General features: G+C 39.4%; 1 protein-coding gene across 1 annotated transcript; it reads right to left on the reverse strand.

The window, feature by feature from the left end:
* Positions 1-5991: 5991 nt before the first annotated feature.
* On the reverse strand, positions 5992-25861 carry MED26 (mediator complex subunit 26). Its single transcript, XM_072404653.1, has 3 exons — positions 25609-25861; positions 9761-9835; positions 5992-9008 (listed from the first exon to the last, which is right to left on the reverse strand). The coding sequence occupies exons 1-3, from the start codon at positions 25678-25680 to the stop codon at positions 7329-7331; spliced, it is 1827 nt and encodes a 608-aa protein (XP_072260754.1). The 5' UTR covers positions 25681-25861; the 3' UTR covers positions 5992-7328.
* Positions 25862-27648: the final 1787 nt, after the last annotated feature.

Here is a 27648-nt window from a genome sequence, read left to right on the forward strand (position 1 = left end):
AATGGATTTCATGTATTTGATGAGAGGTAATCAATTGGTTAGACATTGTTTAAAAGGTATGAAAAATAATAAACAAAATGAACTGAGGCCTAAAGAAGTCCAGTGATATTGCCATGTGATAAATATGAGAAAGTAAAAGTAAGACTCAATGTTAAAGCAAGTCTTGGAGCAATGTATTAAATCTTTAAATTTAGAAATATTTTCTAATGGTCCAAAATACACAGGAGCTGTAGGAAGTAAAGTTTTAGTGTTGGAACTCATAGCTTGTCTCATAGCCTTACAAACCTACAGCTTGTAAATGATAGGAAGGATCTTGCTCCAAACCAAGGCATTTAAAAAAAAAAAATTGATGCTGTATGTAAAATGTCCAAGGGATAGACTGGTATTTAATTTTTAAAAAGTAAGAGGAAAGTGTATGTCCGTCTATAGAAAGGATGTTCATGGCTGGATAAGCTGGTATTATTCTATTAGTCTCCCATTATTAAGGAGGAATCTTGGCCTACTTTTCATTACAACATTGCTTCAGTTCAATGAGGTTTGGGGGCATCTGTGTATGCAGAGCTCACTTAGGGTCTCACCACAGCATTTTGATACAGTTGAGCTCTAGACTTGTGATCACTGTTCTGTTGTATGACCCAGTTTCATCAAAGCTTTAGCTGTTGCACAGATGGCCTCATTTTTACTCTAAACTACTCTGGGGCACATTACCACCACTCCACCACCATGCATGACAGGTGGTATAAGGTTTTAGTGCCGACATATACACCAAACCTGGCACTGTGCATTATGGGCAAACATTTCCATTTTAGTCTTGCCTAACAGAAGACTTGTGGTTTGTTCAGATGTAACTTTGTAAACCTAAGCCATAATCCTTTTAGAGAGAAGAGATTATCCCCTGGCAAACCATCTAAACAAGCCATACTTGTTCAGTATTTTTCTTCATAACCTGTTATGAACATACCATTTCACATGCTAACTGAGGCCTGTAATCTCAGATATAGCTCAAGTTTTTTCCCATTGTTGAGTATTCCACGGCCTGATCTTGTCGTGAATTTATTGGAACGTCCAACACTTGAAGATGGTCCTCTGTGGTTCCCAAGAATAATCTTTCTTAACGTAGAGTGATGGACTTCAGATGGTTTGGGAAAGGCCTTATAACCCTTGCCAGAGTGATGGACAGTCAACAATTGCTTCTCTTAAATCATTATTGCCAATGTAGTTTCTTGGCATTAACACACCTGAATACTGTAGACCAGCCAACTGCCAAAATCTCTACCTTTATAGAGGTGGTCATATGTGCCAATAATTATTTATTCAAGTGCATTTGATTAGCAGCACTTGCCAGCTACTTACCTTCTTAATCCTTGTGCGGTTTGGGGCAGGGTCTTTCTCCTTCTCCTGTGTCACTGTCTGTATCTGTCAGTCATTTGCAACCCCTATTTAATGTACAGCACTGGGTAACATATTAGGGCTATATAAATTCTGTTTAATAATAATTAAAGGGCATACTTTTTATTTCACATTCTGCTTTTACATCTTAATTAATATTAAGTAAGCAATGGAATAGTGTAAAATGGCACGTCTTATTCATCTGTGATTGTACTTACAAAGTTTTAATGGCTAAATGCCACATTCATTCTTATGCTTGGCTAGATAAACTGTAGCATTTAATTTTATTCTGTTTTAGAAGTATTAGGAAAAATAAACTTTCAGTTGGAATAACTTCTATAAGTACTTATCTTCTATAATTTGGGATTGTGTGCTGTATGGTGTGATGAATTGCAATGTAAAAATGATTGATCACAACCTGCACAGGTATTTGCATGCTGGGTTTCAGTGTATGAAAAACTACTTCAACTGAAAGATCAGATTTATATCCAATAAGCATTCTCTAGCATGAGTTCAGTGATAGTAGTTTAAATCATCTTTCTTTACATATCCTTTTCAAAATCATATTTACTCAGATTGGGATTGTCTAGTGGGGGAAACCATACACTGTTTTGTGCACATTCCTATTTAAGACAAAAAAAAAACAACTTACTTTATGTAGTGAGAGGTACATTTTAGTAGAGTAGGCAGTTCTGCAGGGGTGAAGCTCTCTAAATAATCACTCATTGTACCCCAATTGTGCTGGCCAATATCAAAACACAGGTTTATACCTTTTACTATAGTAATCTGACCCACAGATTCTAGAAGGGTATTACATAATCTGGGGAGTTATAACACTGGGGAACGCATTTTTTGTTAGATCAAAAAGTTAGAGTTAGATCTTACACTTTTTTTTTTTTTTTTTACTAATTTTTGGGAGTGAATCTAGAAATGACCCCAGTTTTTTGCTATCACATCCAGTTTTTATGATACAGAGGACCCTCCATTTTTGTAAAAAAACATACAACTTTTACATACAATTAATGTAGTGTTTATTCACATTTTTTTTTGTTCATATCAACATTTTATGTTACTCAATGACTTTTTTTTTTTACAGTAAAACATTTGAAAATTATTTGGGTAGGGGGTTATGGTAAACCTTTTCACCTATAGCTTTTCCTGGAGTGTTTAGTGTTAGGACAATCCCGCCGGATGCTCCAACAATAGTCAGCCATCATATGTACATCCCATCTACCCTGATACCGTCCTTCCATGACCTTCAAATCTTGATGGAATCGTTCACCCTACACCAAGGTTTTCTGGGAAGTTAGAAAGAAGCCTTTACAGAAAATGCACCTTGATGCTCATATTGCAACCAAGCATTTTGTAGCTCTCCAAGAGTTTCTGGACAATTTCTGTGTAATTATTTGCTCGTGTGTTTCCAAGAAAGCTCGACAATGGCTTTGAATATAACCAAGAATTCTTTTCGACTTCTGACATTGTCCTGATGAAATGTTCATCTTTGATGAGCTGCCGAATCTGTGGACCATCAAACACACTGGCCTTTATTTTTTCAAATGACAGGCTAGGAAATGCCAAAATGAGGTACTTGGAACAGTCTTCTTCAGTTGGCAAAGCTTTAACGAACTGCTTCATCAGACCCAGTTTCATGTGCAGAGGCGGGAATATATTATTCTATCAACAAGTGGCTCATGTAGAACGTTTGGATCACCTGATTTTAGGGCAGATTGTGGAGGCCAATTCCTTTCCACCCAATGTGTCTCACAAGCTCTGCTGTACCACATGCACAGATAACAGTGATACTTGGTGCATCCGCGTTGCTTACCAAGGAAGCATACCATTTTAAGGTCAACACAGATGACCCAATTGTGTTGGTGATATTGCAGCAACTCAATGACTCTTTATGTCTGAATATTCTTCACAAAGAGAAACTGAATGGCCAATTGGGACTGACCCAAATATATTGCCATTGTGAAGGAGGACACACTTTAAGCTCCGTTTTGAGCTATCGATGAATAGTCACCATTCAGTTGAGTTATAGATTGGAATTCCTCCAATAAACTAGGTATGTTATGGCAATACACAAAGCTACTGTCAGTTCTAAAGTACTGCAGAAATGCAATTTCTCTGGTTTGAAAGTTCGATACCTTCATTCATTTTTCAAGTTAGTTTTTCTCATGCAGTCTCGATGCTAGGAGTTCTGAAGCTTTCTTTGATAGTCCCATGCCAAATCACTCAACTCTTGCTGATCAAATTCCTTACGAACAGAGTCCTCTTTAATTTTAAACACTTCATCATTGTTGTCACCTAGTTCATCACCATATTTATGTTCTTCAAGAGAAGGTAGTGTAAGGAAAACCGGCACTGGGATTTCATCTGAATGAGCCATTGGGCGTATAGCCAATGGTAGACAAGGATACTCTATGTTACATTTATTTTTCATGTTATATCCTTAAGTTTTCACTATACAAAAGGAACAGTCACTTAAAAGGTCTCCTGGCTCTTCCCAAACCATAGGTATACCAAATGGCATCTTATCACATGTTCCCTTTACCCACATCCATAAACCCTCAACACACTGCAAACCTTATGAGGGGCCCAAGACTTATCTTGATCACCAAGTTTAATTTTGAAATATCCCAAATAGGCTTGCTCTACAAATGGGCTCATGGTCACCCCTTGACTGGGAATAGTGAAACTGCCACAGATATAACTAAATGATTTAGGGTTGTTTAGGCACTTACAATGAGAAACAGCAGAGCCAGACATGATCTGAAAGAAAGGAAATAGGTAAGTAGAAAAATAAATTTTGCTTATTCACTACATTGAGCAGGGCACAACCTCTGACCACACTGTCTTGCGTGAAATTAATAGCCTAATAATTAACAAAAGCGGTAGAGAAAAAAACCTGCCGTGATTGAAGAAAACTAACAGCACTTTTTGGAATCAGCATACCTATTTCAGTGTAAATAAGCTTAAAAATTGAAGTCATCAAAAAAAAATGTTCAAAATTGCTCCCCAGTGTAATTGATTGGAATGGTCATTCTGCATTTTTTTTTCTTCAATTTACATGAAAATTTAGACTGTGTACAGTGAATGTAAACCAATATCCATCCTCATTCAGAGTAGATGATAACAATGACTTTAGTAAAACTCAGGTATGAGGGTACAAACAACTTCATCTCTATGTAAAACCAAAAAGGGAATGTTGTGTGTCAAGAGAGACAATTCAGAGGGCCCTTGAGTTGAAGGCCACAGAATAGTGCATCTTCTGAGGAAGGAAAATTCCCCTGCTAATCATAGTATAATCATAATCTGAAAAACTTTCCAAAACCAAAAGTGCCAAGCTCAGGTTTCACAGGTCATACAATGACTGAGGGATGGAACAATATAAATGTGATTTAGGTTCAAATATTACTACAAGGAACTTGAAGTACGCAATTAATTTTTAAACAAATGCATTATTTTTAAAACAAGGCATGTATGCATGGTGGCAACTAGGCATCTATTTTATCTAAATCTTGTCTTGACTACATACTTGTCCACTATCTGATTGAAGTGGGATACTAGCAAGTCCATGTCTGGCATCCCACGTTTTAAAAGCAGACTAAAAACCTCTGAATGAGGAGATCCATGAAAAGGGTAGAAGATTTTTCCACCCAGAACACTGCTGCCTCTCGCACAAGGGTAGCACAACTTGTTTTTATACTGATGATTCACTTTTCCAATTGGACCTTAAGTGGGAGGCTCTAAAAAGTGGTCCAGTACTGAACGGCCCAGAGCTACAAATCATGCAGGTGGATGTGATGGATCCTACTGGAAGTAGAGAATGGCAATTCTCTACAGGAGATGATTTGGGGACTGGCTGGTGATTTGTAGCAGATAAGTAAATACAAACATGTAGCTAGAATGTTCATAGTACGATAACTATGTATTCTAAGCGATAAAAGTGACAAATTACAACGTTGAAAACAGACTTTTCAAAGATTAACCACTTCCCCACAGGAACATTTTTTCCTTTTTTTTTTTTAGAATACATTAATCATGCATTTTTAGTCCTAGACAAAGCTCAGTTAAAACTTGAACTTTGTATATTTTTTGAAAGCAGATAACCTAAAAAAATAAAAATATGACCCTCAATGGCCTTAAAATTATTCATCTTACTCTAGTGTGCATGGCAATTCTCCCATTCATTCTTTATAATTTTACAGGTTACTTATACAGTAAAAAATGTATTGCCATCAAAAAGGGACAGACAAGCCCCCCATTTACATTTATGTTTAAGAGGCAACAGGGTCTCTTTATTTGAGCTATACATGGTCTCTCCTATCTTTTACCCTAGCAGTTTAAGGAAGTAATCATCCCATTAGCTGCCCAGATCACCAACACATTAGTCAGAAGTTACGGATAGGGACTTTCTTGCACCTAGAGGAGATTAAGTGTCCTGACCTGGCATTAGGATGCATTACTAGTTAAGGAAGCTGTTGATGTTAATGCCTTCACAATATTTCTGGAAATTTGGTGAAAATGAATACATTTAAAACCATGACAGTTTCACATGGTTATACAAGCCATTACAATACTCTGAATAAACAAACTATACACAATTTGTATTTTTTTTTATTATGGTTTCCACATTTATATCACAATTTGTCCACCGATAGGACGAAAGTTAGCAAAGTTGCTTTCTTCTGCATATCAGAAATACAGAAGTCTTACTGTACATTCAACTAAGGCTTTGTTTTTTGATGTTTTTTCCCAAAAAAAAAGAAAAAAAAAGAAAAAAAAGAAAAATCGCGTTTTTGATGGAGATCCCATAAGGCAGATTACATCTAAAAGGAATGGTAGCAAGTAGTTAAGTTTTTTTTTTTTTAATTTTTTTTTTTTCCCAGCATACTAACTGACCTTATGTGTGCTCGGCCTCTGGACAATATAGAAGCTGGTAGCACCATCTGTCACCTTTAGGTTTTGAAAACTAGGGTAATTTGAAGAACTTTACTTACTAGGGGGAAGAATGAACACAGCTCATTTCTAATGTAGAGATGCTGAGAACACTGAAATATGGTTAGAAATCACATGTATGTGCGTGTTGGGGCTTCAACAGGTTTCAACCAGTGGAAAAATGAATTGTATACTGGGCTTATAAAAGGGAAACTAGCAGCAGCTTACAGATCTGAACTGTGTGATGGTGGATGTGTACAACAGTTTAAAAACAAAAAATTGGGTAAAAGGGAATGATTTTTTAAGACTCACCCCTAGTCAACATAAAGGGACCAGCTGTGATGCTTGGAACAGAACACTTAAACTTTGCGCCTCTTCAGACGCTTTTACTGTCAAATTTTAAATTGAAATAAATTCTGAAAAAGGAAAAACATTAATTCAAATAAATAATGCATACTCTGTTAAGGTAACTTACTCTCAACTTATTTAAATCCTCTTTCACATAAGATTTAGGTACCTGTCATATATATATTTTTTTTTATTCCAGCCCTTTCTCAGGTACCGGAAAAATTCACCTTTTTGCAATCTTAGGGTAGGTTTGAACTTAACACTTCATTTTTTCATATATTTTTTTTTTATAGCTCACTTGCTATAGGAGTTTCAAAACTCCAAGTGGGAACCCCCCCTTACACACTGTTCCATTGCATTTCTTGACCCCCTTCTGTAATCCTTTGTCAAGTTATCTGGTAGCAGCAATTAGAACAAAAGAACAGGTGTGACAGACAGAAGGGGGGGCTCCGGCAGGGGAAGAGAACTCCCAGGATGTAGTGGACACGAAGCTTCTCTTCCAGGCTCTCTATAACCCCAACCCTTCACATCCCCCAAACAGGGAACTTATCTCTCTCATTCAAATCTTCTGTTTTGAGCAGTGGTCGCAGAGCGACCCATGGTTTGCAGTGAAAACCACAGATAAGAGAAAGCAGATTTGGGACTGGTGCTCAGTCTAGGCAGACATAAGGCAAGATGTTTAATCTACCATCATCACCATGAGGGTCCAAGGAGATGCACTGCGTCCAATCAAACCAGTTGCCCTGTGTATCATGACAGCCATTGACACCAGGCCAATGTTGATTATGAAGTCTGTCTACGTCAGCACTAGTCACTTCCCTGTTTTTTCCAGGCAGATCACTCGGTAGGGGAAGTGGCGCTAAAACATGAGTCTTTCTAGCTTCCCGCTTACTGCATTCCTCCTGTTTTAAATATTCAGACATATAATAATGTGCACTTTGTGTCTGTACACCAGAGGAAGACAACAAGCTGCTCTGACGGTTTAAATAGGACTGAATGATCTCATTTTGAGACAACTCTTTCCAGTCTGTCTGTTCAAAGGGACTTGGAAGGCCAAGTTTGGGGTCTTGTTTGTCCGTCTCAGTCCTGTGCTGTTCTGAAGGGGCTGAAATTTCAGCCTGGGAAGGGTCTTTATTTGTTAAAGGTTTTATTTGCCCAGTTATAAAATCAAATTTCAATTTGCGATCCTTTTTTACTCGTGTTTGTTTGCTATTCCCATCTGCTGAATATCCTTCTGAATCTCCCCGACTACGCGATTTCTTTTTTTTGCGGCTGTCTGAACCAGAGGCTGCATCATCGCTGTCCATTTTTGAGGGCTCTGGTGAAAAGCTACTGCGAGGTGTTTGAGGATCTGTGATAGGTTGTCCACCACGATGTCCATGTGGGGTGTGCTGTTGTGCTACCCTGGGCGACTGCTGAAGCTGGTAGTCAGTGAGGACTAGCTGCTCCGTAGATCTATGAGGCGAAGAGACTGCAAAATCCCTTCTAGGAGACTCTAGTCTTTTTGCTATGGCAGGGGGTGTAGAAGGGTGCACAGGGGACTGGTAAGAGGGCGTATGTGCAGTGTCTACACCAGGCAGCCTTTGAGAGGGGCTGGGCGCAGAACCCTTTGGTGCATATGTGGTGTGCTGCCGTGCCACTACTTCTGCCTTTGTGCCACGAGGGCTGAAGGAGGAACAACGTGGACTTCGAGGCTGATGAGAATGAGTTTCTTCTAACCCCACACTGTGCTGCTGTAGGACGGCCACTTTTAGTAAAGAGGAAGTGCTTGGGTGTTTTACAAGTCCAGGAGAGTTGGTGTGAGGCCGGACAGCATTTACTGGGATTTTGCTATGTTTATCATTTTCAGCAGTCTCCAACCTGTTAATCTGTGAGCTGCCATCAATAGAACTAAGTAAGGTTTCTGGGGGACTACCTCCAATTCCATTGGTGGGGAGGGGTGAAGAATTTTGAAACAGCTCCTGATTCGGCTTAGCCACCTTGCAAGCAAGCCCTTGGGTACAATCTCTAAATTCCCCTTTCCTCTTTCGACTGGCCACCTTCTCAGCCTTAGGTGAATGTGCCTTCTGGATGTCATTCCTGCTTTTAAGGTCCTGAAGAGGCTTACTGCTCAACAATGCAGTTTGATTGGTCTCTCCCTTACAGTTGTGGGTACTGCCACCATTGGCTGAACCGGGAGGATTCGAAGTACCCCTGGCAGCCTGTTCATTCTGTTGCACTGGCTCTATCAACTTTTGCCAGCTACGCAGCAGTTTCTTAGCACGTTTGGCAAGCTCCTCATTACTAGTCTTTTTCCGAACATCATTAATTAGTTTTCCAAGTCGAGTTTCCTATACAGTAATAAAAAATAAATGCAATGAGACAATTTTTTTTGCTCCAAGTAAAACTTGTAAGGATTAAGGAACAAGCAAAGTAAAATAAAAGTAAATTATAAACCACAGGCAGAAAGCACATCAGGGTAATATAATGTCCCCTAAAAAAGTAAAAAACTGCAGCACTAAAATAAGTCACTCAAAGTCTAATATGACATTTAAAAAAAAAAAAAAAGTTTACTTCTAACTCCAAAAAGTTATCCACAGAACTGAAGGGAGAAAACTGCACTTCTAATGAGTGTGAATCTTGCCTATATTGTTTGATAGGTCTTTTGACCCTGGATTTTTCTAGTGGTCAGAAAACCGATCATCTTATTCAGTGGTTGCCTCAGTGTGTTTGAATGACAATACCACTGTCCCTCCAGAATCATTTTGTACTAATATTTGCCCTTCATTGCAAATGATTGGCATTGTGGATAACTTGTTCAGAACTAAATGATTCTAGGAATATAGAGACACTCTTGGGCCAACGGATTGGCCTGATTTATCAAAGCACTCCAACACCAGGGAAGATAGACCATGTTTTTTCAATCAGGACCAGATCCATTCCAGGTTTGCTGGATCAAACAGATTATCCCATGATGGTCTATCTTCTCCAGTTTTTGGGGGCTTTAATAAATTGGGCCCGACTTTCTAAGTTACTTAGAGGTGCTTTTTTTTTTTTTTTTTTACACCTGTGCCTAAGGCCATTGCTATGATGCTATACATACCTCCAGTGCCTCTTTGGTAATTGGATACTTCTCCAAACTGGAGATTACTTCCAACACGGCCACCATGTTACGAATCTGGAAAGAGAAAGGTAACCCAAATCTGAGAATTGGATCAAAGCTGGAACAAATTTACAAATTCCTGAACTAAGGCAAAAAAATAAACAAATTAGATCAGCAATGGCCATTAAGAATATGTAAAGTAGTTAAAAAAAAAAACTGATTTTTTTTTTTCAGTAGATGGTAATGGCACAATGAGTAATGTATGTTTGTTTCTTGTTTGTTATAAAAAGATGTGACTCCTTAACTACATTTTCATTTTTTATTATTTTAATTTTTAAAGACATCCAACAAATCAGCATAAATAAAATTTCAAATAAAACGTACAAAAATTCAATACACAAAAAAAAACATAGTGAAGTGTAGTTACGTAGTAACATTGAAGTATACAAAAAGAGAAAAAAAAACATAGAAATCAGTAAAAGTCATGGTTGTATACCTCGTATACCTCTTCATGTACATCAACAAAAAAAAATAGTGCAACAAGCAACACACAAAAGTCCTGATTCATGACATACGGGCTTTGATGGTGCCAGGATTTTAGTTAAATGTAAAGTGAGACCTTATGAATCTGGGTTTGTTTGGTAGGCGAAGTAGCTGTAAATACTCATAACAGCATTTAAATTCTTCCCAGCAAAACCAACAAGTACGTACTGGCCGGCATGATGACTGATCCGGAGTTCAATAATTCCTTCATATATTGTATGTTGTTTATACGGATAACCCACTGCCTAAGCTTCGGTGGTGTAAAGGGTTTCCACAAATGGTGGAATACATGCTTGGCTGGGTTCAATAAATGGCACAGCAAGAAGCGTTTATATCTTTTCCTCGACATTGCAGACACGTGTAGCAGGGCAAGCTCCGGTTTGTCTAATATAAAAACATCTGTCAATTTACTAATAATTGTTGCAACACCCATCTAAAAATATGTTAAAGCAGAGCAACTCTAAAAAATGTGCAATAATGTACCTGTGTGCTTACCGCACATCCAAAACATCGAACTGGTATGTGGGTAAATTTTTGACAACATCTCTGGAGCTTTGTACTACCTGGTAAGTAATTTGTTTCCTGATATTTATTGCTTATAGAAGCCTTGTGTTCATAATGTAGTATAAGGTCTGTTTGTACATTATACATTTTTAAAAGAAAATAATGTACATAGGGCACTGGTTTAACATTTGAAGGAAAATGAAAAAAAAAAAAAAAAAAAAAAAAAAAAAATCGAAGTGCACTGATGGAAGCAGCTGTCTTCCAAATTCTGGACCACATACCATATTTTATATGCTTTTGTTTTTACGTGTATGCGCCCTAAGCCTACACAATACTCATTAGTTTACATAAGAGCAAAAAAAAAAAAAAAACAAAAAAAAAAAAAAACACACATCGTAATTGTGTTGAAGCTCGGAATGAGACCAAAAATTTTAAGTACCTTACAAAGTATACATGCTATTTAAAGCCAATTTTCATATGTAGGCAGATGAGTGAAAATATTCTGCTGAGATGTCATAATGTTTAACTTGTAGAGATTTTGAAACAATGGCAAATCTGCTTTAAATTCTAGAATTATAATCACAATCCCATTAAATAAAAAGAATGCCTTCTATCATTATAAGAAATATTGCTACCAAACTTCAAATGACCATTAGGTTTATATGCAAACTCTAACAATCTATCAGTATATATTTTAGCACCAACCGACAGCAAGGTTGAGATACTTTTTGGATATATTGTAGTGTCAATAACAACCAAGTCAATCAACTATATGATCAAGTACAAACTTTCACTTCAGAAACCCAACCTGTACTCAGGAGGTACAGTTAAAAGGTTGCAGGGAAAAAAAAGAAAACAATTTACATGACAAGCTAATCAAAGTGATCACCTGTTACCCTACATGCACTCTTGACTTGCAGTTTCCATGTAGCATATATGTGTACAGATCACGTCCAGGTAGTGGCAGCTCAACAGCAAAAAGTCCCAACTTTGGCTAATATACATCACACAGTGCTAGCCTACTGCACTGTAAAAGCAACACAAGTCACACCCGCTGTTATTGTTCTTCTGACATCAGCAGCTTTTTTATGAGCAATGTGAAACTGAAATCTAACTTGTGTCGCTTAGCTTGAATTTCTGGAAAAGTACACATTAGCAAAGAAAATGCTCCAGAGTGTGAAATTACCAAGGGAACCCATCATTAAAAAGAACAGCTTGTTAGCCTTTAGTAACGTAACATAATGCCATTGCTAACCTCTCCTCCAGCAAATGTTTTATCAGCATTAGTAGCATCATCAATTTTTGAACATGAACAACAATGTTCTCCCCAGCCTTTCAGCTGGGCGCACCACCCGGCTGCTTTTGGGTGGTTACTGATGAGTTGCTGCCGCCCACATGCAATTTCTTCCCACTCGGCTTAACAAATTTCTGGGTTGTACACTGAATAAATATGCAAATCACATGTTCAGTCTTTACTTATGACAACAGGTATTAGATTGCTACAATACATGGATAAATTGCATTGTTTTCTTCTACAGTAGCTGTAAATGGGTTTGCATACACTTTAATGATAATGAAAGTAGAGACAGGAGGGGTGACCTTTCCTTTGATTTTCTGTGTGTAACAGCATACTGGGGTTTGGAAATTGAAGAATACTCTGACATATTTAAAAGCTAAATGCTGGTTCCACTAGGTTTTACAAATAAGGTATGTACTTCTGACACAGGATTCCTCGGGTTAAGGATGTTCTTGCTATCAAAGTAAACCTTGCCTTATTTACCATTATATTCCTTTCATATTAAACCCCAATTAGCTGAAATTAATTCTTGAGTACACCTTTCAAAAGGCAAGAGGTGAAACTAAGGTAAAAAAAAAAAGTAACATGTTTACATATTCAATCAAGGCATATATTGACATGAAAAATAAAACCAAAACAAAACAAAAAAAAAATGTACGATGATATGGAAGTTCCCATCATTATGAGGTAACATATACATAACAAGACACTAGAGTACGATTAGTTTACAGGGCCACAAAGATTTGAAAGTAAAATATCAAATTAGCCAAAGGTTCCTAATAAAGGGCACAATGTCTGTTACCCATCACAAAGCTTTACTAATACCACCAGATATGTAAAGAGAATAAATGTAACAAAGCTCTTTTCCCACTCTATAGAGTGAATAACTGGATGAGAATTTAAAAACATTCCAACACAGAACAACAAGTTTTCCCTGTGGAATATATCAGAAGTCACCTTACTAGCATTGAGCTTGAAATCCTAAAATGTCAGCACATTTATGACAACACAAATCGTCAATCCCGATAAAGTTTGTGCCATGCTAGGGGTTAAATTTCCACAGTTCTCGGGACTTCTGGCCCTTTACAGTGCAAAACGTCCATCCCATCATGCCCTGGGTCAGTCCTATAAATAATGAGCTAAATGCTATTCATAGGACTGCTTGTCAGGACAGTGATCAGGTTATAACTGATTAGCACAGGCCAGTGACAAGGGACAGAGTATAGCAGCTTGATGTGCAGCCTAGAAGGGATAAGACAACACACACTGCATACAGCTTACAATGGGCTATATAATATTAGTAATACCCATACTTCACGGAGTGCCTAATCAAAAAACGATTTTTACATTGCTACTCAGATAAGCCATACCAACTGATTACATACAGAAGTACAAGGTTTGGTGCAGGGAAGGCATGACACTACATAAGAGTATATAAATAGGAACAACTTTTTACATACTGGAGATTTGCAAACTGCAATTCAATGCAGGTAAACAGACAATCACCTTACCCCAACTCTTCTGTTACCTCTGCTTCATTACTTTCCACAATAGAAGTCCATAGAAGAAGGTTTAAGTAATACTTAGATTGTTTTTTTTATTGTAAAGGAATTACATCTTGATAAAACTACAATAGGAAAGACCATGGAAGATTTACTTACTAAAGCCAAAACTTACCAAGGTAATAGGTATGTATGAGCAAAAACAGACTAGAGACGGGTTGGAACCTTTAACAGGCTTTTACTGCATTCTGAACAGAAGAGCTCAGGCTGACAGTATTGCAAGACACTTTGCAGTCAATAATAAATGACATGACAGTCTGTCAATACCACACACAAAACAGTTTTTTTTAGTCAAGTTCCTCCCAAAGATGTATTACCCTTTGATGGTACAAGAACATTTGCTGTTCAATAAAAATCACAGTTACATAGTTGAGACAAGCCATTTGAAATTAACAATCAGCTGTTATTCATATACTCAAGTATAAATGGAGATATTTTATAAATAATGGAAGAGAGGGAGCAGGGGTTTCTTATGTGGCAAGTACAGGTTGTATTAGATCTTATAACAAAGAAACCTTTTCTTCTTATTATTATGGTTTGATAAATATTACTCTTTTACTATAAGATCAAATACAACCTATTCTTTCCCCATAAGAAACTCCTGCTCTCTCTCTCTTCTATTATTTATAAGTGATAATCTATCCTAAGGGAGGCAGCTCTTTTCCTAATTTATATAAACTAAGATATTTTGATCTGAAAATGCCATTGGAAAAGGAAACTGTTTACATTCAGGTCATTAGGTGGTGCCATGTCCTGTCCATGTAAAGTGTTAAAAGCACGCTCTCAGACTAAGTTTTTATACATTTATACATAAGGACACAGAACCATCTACTTGTGGCCAACTATAATGCACAAACGTTCATTAAAGGGCAAGGAACCAATCATAACCAAGTCAAAAGTCCAAAATACTTTAACCTGTAAATAAAAATGGGGGATTTATAGACTAAGCCCAAATGATGGCAATTACAGTTTTGAAAGTAAGCAGTGATAGGTGGATTTTGTAACCTAGGTTTATACTTGAGTCAATGTAGTTTACCTTTTCTTCTTTTCTAGGTAAAAGTAGCTACCTTTGTTTATATTAAGAGTATATACAATGTTTAAAGCTGATCTGCAGGCAAATATTATTGAATATTTGCATGTATAGCTTAACGTACCGTATTTTCAGGCATATAAAACGACTTTTTAACCCTGAAAAATCTGTGCCAAAGTCGGGGGTCGTCTTATACGCCGGGTACTTACCTGCAGCTTGCTTCATATGTCCGGCGCGGCCGAGTCCCCGCTCTGTGCAGGGAGTATGAAGCAAGGGGAAGCAAGCTGCACACAGAGGTGAACGTGAGCCTGGATTGGCTCTCCAGCAGAGGAGTGTGGAGCGCGCGAGGGGCAGTGTAGGCTGTTACCTTCTCCTGTATACCTCCTCCAATTACCAGTACTGTACTGTTCCTTCTGCCTCTCAGTTCTCGCACAATAGCGGAGAAGCAGAAGGAATAGTACAATACTGGGCGTATAAGACGACCCCCAACTGATTGGTTAGAGTGGTCTGCCAATTAATTGGCAGACCACTCTAACCAATCAGTTGGGGGTCGTCTTATACACCTAGTCGTCCTATACGCCGGAAAATACGGTACATTACCAAAAAGGTTGCGGACAGACAGGTAAAAATACTTCACTAAAGAAGGAAGTCTTTTCTAAAATAATAAGCCTACCTGTTCTCACAATTTAAATCTTTTGGTAAAGTTTCACATAAACTGCAGCCTGCAGGCTACATAAACGTATATAAACGTAGCCTGCAAGGATGTCCGAGACCACAGAGTCATCAGAGCACACAATTCAGTGAGTGAGCGCATACAATACCACTGATAGTGGTCATAGATGCCTGTATAATGCAGCAGGAAGTTAGGAAGGATAGCTTTTGCTTGACTTTTTTGTGGACAAATAAAGTTTAAAAAGAAATTAAAGTGATTGTTCAATTGCCTAATCTGCAAGGTTTTTATATCTGGCAAATTTTTATGGAATGCTGGGGCCTCTGCAGGGCCCTGGTTCCTCCTGCAGTCTGTTTTTATCACAACACCATCTTGTAGTGATGTAAGGGCCAATGAATAGAATAACAAGGCATCATGGGGAACAAAAGGTATTCACAGACACTATAAGGATTGAGTTACTTGACCACTTTGACTTTCAAACTGGCCACCTGCTAAAGAGGTAAGTAATCTCAAACTGCAACAGAGGAAAAAAAAAAAAAAATTCTCTTTTCTGGAGTTTTAGGCCAAAAACTAATTTTTATTATGACTAAAGCCATCTATTGATTTCAAGAAATTCACTGTTTACCAACCATGGAATTTTGAACAATATTAAAAGGCCCCAAACTGGGATAGCTGTTATTTTCTCAAATTTCTTTTGGTAAAATATAATCAACGCTGTAAAAAGGCAAACAGTATACAAGCTTCACATTACTCAAACACAAGCAACGATATTCCTTGTGTATTAATTGATCTTCAGCAACCAGCAGCGCATTCCAGGGCAAAGGTTTCCAGGGAAGCCAAGTAGCAAACAAAAATCTCTTTTTTTGTGGATTATTGGTGGTCTAGCACTCGGCAAATAATGTCACTTAAAGTCAAAGTAATACGAATTGCAATCAAAGCTTGTTCATTCCGCATCAAACAACCCAATACATTCACACATATTGGACTCATTTAGGACTGTTCGTTGCATCCCTGGCCACTCTATTCATCTCATAAGAGATGCAACGGACAACTTCCCTGCCCTCTTGGCAGAGGCTGGCACTCCACAGTTTCACCAGAACATTTTGTAAACAATTCTCTTACTTACAGTTACTGACATCCAGACTCAATACTTCTTTCAACTTTGGTAAATTAGTTATGCCTTTTTCAAACAACCCCAAAAGTTCGATATTGCTGGTATATCAGGTGATAAGAACTTTAGCTATAGTTCCACCTTTACACATAAAACCTATGATTTATGCTAAAATCATTACCAATAGAATTCAAGAACATTGTCCTTATCCGAGACACAATTTAGGAATAAATCGGGCTTCTACCCGAGTTATTACATTTATAACCTATTTATATGGCACCAACATATTACGCAGCGCTGTACAGGCCCATAGTCATGGAACGGGCTGTCCCTCAAAGGGGCTCACAATCTAATGTCCCTATCATAGTCACATGTCTTTACTACAGTCTAAGGTAAACTTTTTTGAGTACATTAGTGCTGTGGTCAGTAGGAGGGATACCTTTTACAATGCTGGTCAGTGGGAAGAATGTCACCCTTACAGATATTCAAAAAGATCATTAGTGTCAGATAAACTGACTCGTGAGGCACAGATTGCTTGTTAATCCACGGAACCATGGTTGAGAAACACTGCCCCAGCGTGCTCCCAGTTGCTTGTGTCATAGGTGCTCCCTATACTTTATTTCAACTTACCCCTTAGTATGCTCATTTTTCCATCACCTTTGTAACATCCCAAGTTGTTCAGTGCCCCTTTACTGTGACACCGTAATGGCACTAGTCAATCCCCCTCCTATTTTCCCTCAGTACCCACCCCACAACATGTCTTTGTTTGAACCTTTTATTATTTTTGATAATAGTATATCCAGATTTGAACTGATGGGACATTGTCCCCTAAGCATGGCAGAATCTAAAGCCCAAAATCTAAGCTAATGTGCCCAACACCTGTGTATTGACAGAACAAAAGTTGTCATCCACTTGGCTGTCACAGTTGAAAATAAAATGAGAGAAACCCACTAGCTTATTCTATAGAGGAGGAAACAACCACAGCTTGGAAACATTTTGATTGGTCAAATATATTTTGTAAAGTTGCAGTAGCGACAATGTGAAGTGTAGGACCCATTGGCAAAGAATCAAGTTTTACAACGGGTTAATAACGAAACTTTATAAAATAAGACAAGGGTTTGTGAAGTCCGAGGAACTAAAGCCAGTTAGACTGTGAGCAGATCAAGACAGAATCGGCTGGGAGGATGCGGCAGCACACTGGTGTCCCCTGCAGTCAGGGTCAGCAACTAACTGAGGAAATTGGATCATGATGCCAATAACAAGGACATGACCAGGAAGGAGAGGGTTGGTCAGCCACCCACCCCCCAAAAGATCCAAAAAGAAATTCCGCAGATGGAATGATCTACTAGCAAAAGGCAGACAAGATTCCAGGTTATAAATGTTAGCACCCCAACTAAGTGAATTGCACACAGCCCAGAAGCTACTGGTAGAACAATAGTGAAACATTTGGTGCAACAGGACTGCCAACCAACCCTTCCCCCAGCAGACTAAGGTTCAAAGCAATGTAGACAGAAAGAATGACACTGATTTTAAGAAGTGTGAAACACTTGGGAGAAGCATGCTGATGCTGTTTGGCAACAAAAAGCACAAAGATCACATGTACCACTGCATCAGAATAGAAAAAAAAATCCCAAGTTAAACTTAGCAAAAATGGTCTTTGAAAGAATTTACCAGGACAGCTACCTGAGGGACTAGTTCCTTTTTCCACAGCAAACAGAAACCCACAAAGACTATAAAAACCCCCACCCCCTTGGCCCTCAGTGATTAACACTGTTAGACAGCAGATCTGTTCTGTAAATGCCCCCGTTTGCAGTCCGAGGTGACTATAGAACTAGTAGAATGAGCTAAAAGTTAAGCAAGCAGAAGGATCTTTAAAAAAGGTTTTAGGGGATTTAAAATATTTTAACTATTGCCTTTACCATCTACCCTGTATAACTCTTACTCTTGTTTTGGGGGTTATTACACAAAATTGGTAAGAAAACTTTGAGACCTAGAAATACATTGGATCTGGTTTCAGTATACTAGCTGGTGTTCAAATCATCTCCACTGCTGTGTCTGCCAAATAAACAGCTTCAGAAAAGTCTCCTGAAGCACAGCCCTCAAGCTAACGCTGATTAACCTATTCTAACCAGACTTGTTGTGACACAGGTAGAGGGCAAAGCTGGCCCAAAGGACAAAACATAGGTGTTTCCGATGACTTATGAGGTACCATTCTTTTTTTCATTTGAGTTTTTAAGAGACTGAAATCGTCAACAGGAGAGATCTGTGTAGTCAACAACCTGTGCTAGGGGTACATCGAAACAAGGAATGTAAATGAACCTTTCCACAACATTTGCACTAAAGAGGAACCTAAATGTTTTAACTCTAGGATTGCAAGTTTTTTTTATGGCTTCAGCCCTTCAAGGAAAATCAATATGAGCCTAATGAAAAGGAAATGTTCTACCCCCCTTTCTTATATGTGTATCTGCATGAAGAGGGGTTGGGAGTTACATAAATTGCCCCAAACTATTTATAACAATAAATAGAGGAAAATACCCATGACAGTTCCATTATGTCCTACAGATTGTTTAACCAAACCTTTTTCTTCTCTGGACCCAATAATATAATGTACCACCGATTCTGCAGTCACCCTATTAACGGAAACCTTCGCTTCCCATTAGACAAAACCAGAGATAGTGCAAATATGGATAGACCCAGATAAAAAACTAATGTCTGATGTTTTGGATACATGCTTTTGATAAAAAGGGAATGCGCACCCAAAACTCCTTTGCTTATTTTTAGGTTTAGCCTAAGGAGGTACCAACATCTCTTCCACCAATGGTATCCACCAACATATAGATAGGAGAAAAAAATAAAAAAAAGGGTCACATGAGTAAACTACACCAACCACATAAATGAAATTGACTAAATGAGGAGACAATTATGACTGAAAGAATATGGCCAACAGGTATAACAACAGGTAAGGTCATCTTGTCACTTTCCTACCCACTGGTATCCATACAAAGGGCAGGTAACAGAGGATACTGCTGCTGCTACAGTGCAGCACAATGGCAGGAAGAATGCCACCAAAAGCAATGTTAAAGGGCACCTAACATGTAAAAGGGCCATTTTTCCTTTTAAAAATGTTTACATTATTTTTAATGTGTTATTGCCTATCTTTACTGCTGCAGCAATAAATACTGCAGGGAAACATGCAACCTCCTGGCATACTTACATCACCTATCCTATAAGCTGCTCTTTCTGTGAAATCCAAAATTGGAGACTGTATCATCAGGAGTTTTCCACAAATGTAAATGAACCAGCAAACGATTTCATGCATGCGAGTGAGGTCGGTGCTTAGTTGTTAGCAGAGGGAACTCAGGCCATGTCATCAGAAAGTTGGAGGAATGAATAAAGAAGATTCGTGCCTGGGACATAACTGAAGCAGCAGAGAGATGACAGAAATCAAGATAATGCAGGATTTACTGGGTGCGGCAAGTAAACTTATCTCATGCTTTTCAGCAAAAAAAAAAAACAAAAATCAGTGCAAGTTTTGCTTTACGAAATGACACGGCTTTGTTTGGAGGAGGTTCCCGAACACCCCCCTCTGTTTTACCCTCACTTGTATTCCCAGTGGCCATGACATGACAATTTAAATCTCACCAATGGGGACTTCTATGGCAATCCTGACAGCAGTTTCATACCCTACCAATTTGATCCTCCTAAAAATAAACGTTTTGCCTTTAGTTATATTTCGAAAAATACCCCAACAGGAAACTCTCACTGAGGAAGTGAGGAGTACGCTTTATCCGCCTCTTTCCTTACAGCTACCTGGCTGTAACGTTGAATTAAGGGCTTTCATATTTGTAAATCACTGACCTGAAAATGCAAAAGGAGTTCTGACTTTACTCTGACATTCCTAACCTATAGTTCGTGTTCTAGGCTAATGACTCGGTGTACTAAAGTAGGCATCCAATATTTAAAAGTGTGCGCAATTTTCCTTTAAGCAGCCCAGAAACAGATGACAGCTGGAAATTGCACTGATTCATTTTTATTGCTAAAGTGAGCAAGTGAAGACAGAGGTAAAGGAACTGGCATGATGACTTGTTTATCAAGGTGCAGGCCCTTTAATGGTTTCACTGTCCTGACCCAAGAGCGAAGTCCTAACTCCTGTCCTATGTGCTTGCTGCAGGTCATTCATTTTCTAGCTTGTGAAGTCAAAAGGTCAGAATTACAGCCTGGAGTCTGCCCCCTTTTAAAAACATTGATGACAATTTGCTTACCTCTATCCTCACATCTATTAAACACTACAGTATAGATTTTACATGGTGACGTTTTAAAGGAATGAATGTGCTTGCTTGAATGGCCAACTTCTAGTTGATCAGAATAAAGTGAGAAAACTGTACCCCATGTAAACCACCAAATATGTAAAGAAGTAACCTACACACATTCTTTGCTACCACTGTTAAATGGCTTAATCTCTGTATTGAGATTCTAGGTCTGGATACCTAGTGTGGTCATTAAGAAGGATTGTAACTTTCCCTGTTGATTATCTATAAAACAAATATATAAAAAACAGATTTGCTGGAATACTCAAACACCCTTCTGGATTAAAATCAGGGGCGATAACAACAAGGTCCCACAATTTGGGTGCCATTTAACCAGTTACCACTATGCGTTAAACCAAGCGAAAGTAATGCACTACCATGTATTGGGTATGCTGGGTTCATTTAGAAAAGGCAGGAAGCATACTTTATTATTCATACAATCCGATGTGACCCTTTTTCTGATGCAGAGTACCACAACGTGTTTCAACTTCCCGCGTTTGTCTTCATTTACTCACAAAGCTGGGATAACTTTGAAGCTGTGCATTGTGAGTCTCTGTTTTGTTTTGAGGAAGCCATATTCAGGCAGCAGGATTTACAGTATGCTGGTATCTCTCAGTTCAGAGGTACAGCTTACTGACTATGTAAACCCCTTCAAAGCCTTTACCAAGTATCTGTATACACTGGGGCAATTTACAAATGTGCAGCAAAGCAAGGTGAAGCTTTTTCTAACAAGTATACTTTTTTACCACCTGCACATTTCATTGCACTTTAGTAAAGAATTTAAAAATGTGAACTATGTTTAATTTAAATTCAAGGCCAGCCAGTTTTTTCGTTGTTTGCGATAAATAGAACAAAGATTATCTACAGTAAGTTGCTATTGTTGACCTCTCATTTAAAGCTCTTCCTGTGATGCTAGCTGCTTGACAACTACAACAAAACACATTACACCTGACAGGAGAGAAATAAGGCTTCTGCCATTGCTGGCCTCTAACAAAGGACAGATTCACTCTGGGGGTGCATATCTGGGTATACAGTGGCTGAACGCCTGGTAAATACTGATCACTGATTGAGGGCTGCAATGACAGGTGACATGTTTCTCCTTCGTCAAGTGTATTTGTGTGGCCCCATATATCTCCTCACTCTTTTTCATGTTACAAGAAGTCATGGTGAACCTCTCTATTGGAGACAGGCTGCAACCAAATAGTTACTACCGCACACTAAAACAACATCTGCTAGGAGAGGTTTTTATGAAGAGGAAACTTTAAAAGATCTCTTTATGCTGCTTGCTCCTAAAATGTTTTAGCTGTATTACTCCTGCAGCACAATGCAGGGTACACTATCAGTAATTACCTGCAAAAACTGAAGTTAAATAACCCCTGGCCACTCAATGACCAAAGAACAGCGTCACAAGACCCAGAAAAAGTGAAAAGATGGGGATAATAATACAACAAGCCTGGTGCTACCAGTGGAGTTGCAGCAATATGTATCAGTGTTCAGCAATATGCAAGTATAGTGTAAATGTAGCACCCACCACAGGGTGTCAAATTCTATGAAGACGCTCAACCCCTACACGACTACACAGCCAGGAAGAACTCTCTCTACAAATTTGTGAACTGCTGTGCAAGGGATTACAAGGGGTCCATATGAAGGCAAATTTAGGTACTTGTGCTAGCTATACGTAAAATAAAGTTTTAAAGAAACACACAAACATATTTAATTGAATAACATTTGCCTGGAAATCAGAGTTAAAGTGAATTTGGAGTTGCCAATGCAGGGCAATACAGGTTCACTTTAATGTAAATCCCCACAGGTATATGTTTACCTACCTTTTGCTCCCTACTCCTGACAATCAGTTCACCTGCCACAACCAAAAAAAAAAAAAAAAGCCCTTTTTAAGCTACAAATTTTCTGGACAAAATGTGACCGTGATGATAGTATAATCTGTGCTGTCACATGCAGCAAGTCAACTTCTTCCATATCTGGAAGTACCAAGTGATTACTGCTGCTACTGACATTGGTGCAACAAAGACAGAATAGGTATAGGATGCTGGGAAATATTACAAAACAAACAGATTTACCAACAAACTGCTTCAAGAATTAGCGGGCATACCTACGGATACCGATTTCCACCCAGGCAAAGAAATCCTGTATAAGGCAGCTGACAAGCAATGCTAGCCTTGCCGCTCTGTCACCGAGTACCGAGCACATACACCAAATGTAAGACCTTAGAAACTTTCATCTGTAGTTCTACACATCCCCTTCTGCTTGCTGTAGTCCAGCTTCCTCTATTCTTCTTCTCAGCTAATAAGTAGAGATGGCTGGGAATGGGAGGAGATGTAATATGTGTAAAGTTGCCAGAAAGGAAAAGCAAAAACCATGACTGCCTTTTCACTCCCATTTCTCTCAGTGTTTTCAACTTTTTAGAAAAGTGAGAGGCCATAAGAAACAGATCCCAGATTTACAAGAACACTTTACAAATTCTATAATTCAAACTTTATCATGTTCTTTTTACCAATAAAAGTTTTTTTTTTATTGTTGTTGCCTCCTGCTGTAAGTCTTACCCATGCCTTTCTTGCCTAATTTTGTGTTCTACATGTTTTTATAAGTATGTAAACTTTTCCAGCAAGTGAACTGAAATAACTAATCAGTGACAGAATTCTAGAAAGGGCAAATAAACTGTTGCTGGCACGGGTACGTTACAAACATGTCTCCCAGTAAAGGAGCAACAAGGAGAATAGTTTCCCCATCCCCTCTAGCAACATATGACATAGGTCTAACACTAAAACTGTGTCGGTACTTACAGTAATAAAGTACAATAATGATTTTGGGTGGTGGTCACATTGAAGCTCCGAATCAGGCTGATCCGAGGGGACAATTGTGCTGCGCAGATAAATTTAAGCCATTTCCTAGACTCCTGCACAAAGTGGAAACCCCCTTCAACAGTTCCTTGATCAGAAAACTCATGGGATGAGGCAGAAGCCTTCTCTGATGGAACACTTTCCACCAGCTATCATCTAGTGATTTACAGACAACCTTTAGTGGGAAGGTTACTAGTATGTGTCAATGCTAAAACAATCCACGATCAAACACTGCTTACAGCGTACGTATGGTAAAAACTTCCCTCATTTTGAATTCAGTAGGGAAGATCTAGTGTCCCATTAGAATATTGTTTGCTGTCTGTGTACCCCTGTGGAGAATTCATTTTACTTTCTGACCTTAGAACAGAAAATAAAAGGAAATCTCCCTAAAGTGAGAGAACCATTTGAGTAATCTCCCTATACTGGGCACATAGACAGCAATAAAAAGCCTTGAAAAGGATCTAACCCTTCTTCGCTCCAACACAAAATTGTTGCCCTTGCATTAGTAATATCCTTATCGTTCCTCCAGACCTTCTCTGTATGAACTACTTTAAAACTTTTTAAAGCTGAACCCATCCAAGCACAATTATATATATTTGACTTTGCATCAGCCTTTTGCTGATCTATCATATATATATATGATAGATATATATGATAAATAACCCGGATTTATATAGCGCCAACATATTATGCAGCGCTGTAGGTTAAATATGGGTTGCAAATGACAAATAGATTTTTATATATAGTTTTGGGTTTTTTTTGCTGATTCTTTATCTATGCAGCAGGGCTCAGGCTGGGAAACATTGCAGCAGCACACAGAAATAGATCTGCTAAGCTGCAGTGCTTATGTGTCACCCAGGAGCCTTCTAATAAGAGAGAAATGAGATTATCAGTATGCGTGGTCTTCTTTTATGGAAGTTATAGAATGGGGGTAGGGAGATCTCCATTGGTAATGAACTATCTCCGGCTCTGCCAGACGGGGCTGTGTTATGGCTGTGTACATCTCAGGACTAGCCTGACAAGTACAAATCCATTGGCAAGTAAAACATCACCTGTACCCCTATTTCACGTCTGTATTTAGCTGGGGTTCAGCGTGAAATATTGTTTTAAAGATTCTGGCGACATACAGCCAGGCAGAGGGGTTCTGAAAGACCCCGCCCCCCCCCAAACTAGAAAGGAAGTGGTAAGGGGACGGTTAGTTTAAATCAATCAGCTGCGGCCATGGCTCGCTCTTACCATGTGCTGGCCTGAAGTGCCATGCTGTATATACATGTATGGAATGATGCAAGGTTTAATAAAGGAGGGGAAATGATTATAAGATCAGTTTGTGTCCTGACCAAAGTCCAACTTTAATGATAAAATATAAACACATTCATACTGTACAGATCTCTGAGGTTTTTATTTTGAATAGAAGTATGGATCCAATGTGACAGTGTGGGGGCACCTGGGGTCATGGGATGACTGCCATCATGTCTCCTCTCTTAGGACAGATGGCCTCCTGGAAGGGGAAGCTGCCATTACTAGTTGTAGGTCAGAGCCTCGGTTCTTCTAGGCTGGGCTATATAATGAAGGGGCACGGAGTGAACTCCCCTCCGCCATGCTGCTGGGGGACCGAGGCACAGCGTGTGCTCCAGGGGAACATGGCTGGCCGGTCACATTCCACACACACACGGCGGCCTTGTCTACCGGCTCCTCAGAGACACAAACCCGGCAACAAGTGCTCAGGCCGGCGGGCGCTGTCATGAAGTGCTGTCCCTCACACTGCCTGACAAGCGCTATAATCCGGACCTGACACCCCTCAGCCCCATGTCAGTGATGTCCTCTGGGTCCTGGGGGGCCAGGCCTGTGTGTGCCGGCTGCCGACCGTCATATGCCGAGCTCAGCTCTACACCTTACTACCAGGCACACCGAAGAATTCTCTACCCAGTCACCATTCCCCGGCCACCCGCCCGGCCCCAGCACTCACATTGCTGTGCGGATCGATGGCCTGCAGCAGCCTCTCCCTGATCTCCCGCGGGGATACCGGAGCCGCTGTCATTGCCTCTGTCCGGGGATCACTGCGGAGGGCGGCGCGGCATGTTCCCGGGTAGGGAGGGACACAGTGGCCCGGGCACCGGGAGCGCTCGACACCGGAGACTCCCAGGCGCGTCTCTCCAGCTGGAGCCGAGCGACCGGGAGCCCCGAGGCAGGACGGGAAATCCGCCGCCGCACGCTTTGTGACGCCACAGGGGCGACGTCCTTGCGTCACTATTCCTTTGGGCAGCACGCACGTCACGTTGAACGTGTGCACGCACTATTCCCCTCCCCCTACTCACAGGAAGTGTGAGAGGCAGCGTGGAGCTGTCAGCTGTGTCATGCGCTGCTATTATCACCATACCAGGCCAATGCACCAATCAGATTCCTTCCTTAGGTTAGGTGGAGGGCTAGATGAAAAGAACATTAAAACGTGTACGAATGGAGGAGTTGCAGTAAATGGGGAGCGCTGTAAAAATATAAATAAATACCATTTGGTACCTGTTGGGCAAATATTAAAGGTACTAAATGTCTGTTTATTTCCAAGATCTACAAATTAGGGAAATACCTGATGATTTGCTAAACATATGTAAAGAGGACACCACTGCTGCCCTAAAACCTCAACCAAGCCTGAGTTCTGCTCACTGGACTAACAGAACAGACCCCAAGCTATGGAGAAGACTCAGTCCTAAGCACTAAGTATGAACCAAAACTATAAAAAAGGGAAGCAGCCACCAGGAAAAAAAACGTACAGAACAAAAGAGCTGAAATATACTTTTCCATGTTAAAAATTCTGACCAATAAGATACCACAGCTTCATCACCCATACCACACCTTGTAATTAACTACTTTGCTTTATGGTGCATGCCTTCAGAAAAATGCTGTATGGTCATTTAGACACTGAGGAAATCATAATCGGAATTCAGTCTCTCTAAAGCAGAGCCAATCAATGTGTAGCCTGCCACCATTACAACACTGAATAAGTAAATAAGGGCACCATCATTCATTTAAGTAATTCTCTATATGACTCCAGTCACAGACTTTGTAGACCTATGCCACCCTTGCTGAAGGATTACAGTTATTTGCTGGCAGGTGTTTCAGCTAGTAAGGAACTGGGCTTGGATCCGGATAGGCAGTGGAAGGCAGCCAAAAGGAAAGGGAAGTATAAAAGCTAATGAGAGCACTAGGGGGTGCATGAGATTCCAAGACAAAAACAGGAATGGCATCACACTCCAAAGAGACTTTCCATGCCAAAATACAAGGCACACAAAAAGTTTGTATACCCCCTAAAACTCGTACCTTTCCAAAAAATTGGGCCATTGTAAGTGCTGAGGGATTCAAAAATTCCTACCTGGTCTTATTGGCCTACTTAGATATGCAGGGTCTAGGATTAGCAAATTTGATATTGAGACGGTTTTGAAAAATCTAACATTATATGGCAGTCGAGTGTATAAGGCACTAATAACACAAGGTATGTGCAGGCACTACCTTTTATACACTACTTCTGCAATCAGTTCAGGAATTTATTGTACTGATCGGTTTACTTCAAAAATTCCAAGCAGTTTAACTATAAAGCTACAGGGGAAACAAGTGGGATTTGTAAGCTTCAAATACCTGTACAACATCTTTTACTACATATCTTGCTGGAAAAACTGGGCTGGGAGTTTGCAGGTACAAAGCAGGGGGGCAATAAGAAAACAGTTGTGAAAGCCTACACTAGTTTAGACTCAAACCAGCTTCATGCATAAAAAGAGCCTTGTTTCTAAACCTTAATATAAGTCTCAAATTACATTGATGTATCTAGAGTGAGTTTATAGCAGTTAAACTGAATGTGAATACAGCCAAGGAAATGATGTAGATCACATACCTGATATGAAGGAAGCTGCAAAAAGCGGACAGTCAATGTGGAAGAGGTTCTTAGGTGTTCCACTTCTAATTGATGTTCAGCCATAAACTCACCACAAGTTTTGTTTGAACTTCACACATCCTGGTG

This window comes from Pyxicephalus adspersus, chromosome 3 (genome assembly GCF_032062135.1).
Source record: "Pyxicephalus adspersus chromosome 3, UCB_Pads_2.0, whole genome shotgun sequence".
NCBI classification, from domain to species: Eukaryota; Metazoa; Chordata; class Amphibia; order Anura; family Pyxicephalidae; genus Pyxicephalus; species Pyxicephalus adspersus.

Excerpts from the sequence above, each read along its gene's own strand:
- MED26 (XM_072404653.1), bottom strand. The coding sequence starts at position 25,680 with ATGACAGCGGCTCCGGTATCCCCGCGGGAGATCAGGGAGAGGCTGCTG. Across the intron at positions 9,836-25,608 it reads CCATCGATCCGCACAGCAAT|ATTCGTAACATGGTGGCCGT; the intron begins GTGAGTGCTGGG and ends TTCTCTTTCCAG. Across the intron at positions 9,009-9,760 it reads TTACCAAAGAGGCACTGGAG|GAAACTCGACTTGGAAAACT; the intron begins GTATGTATAGCA and ends ATTACTGTATAG.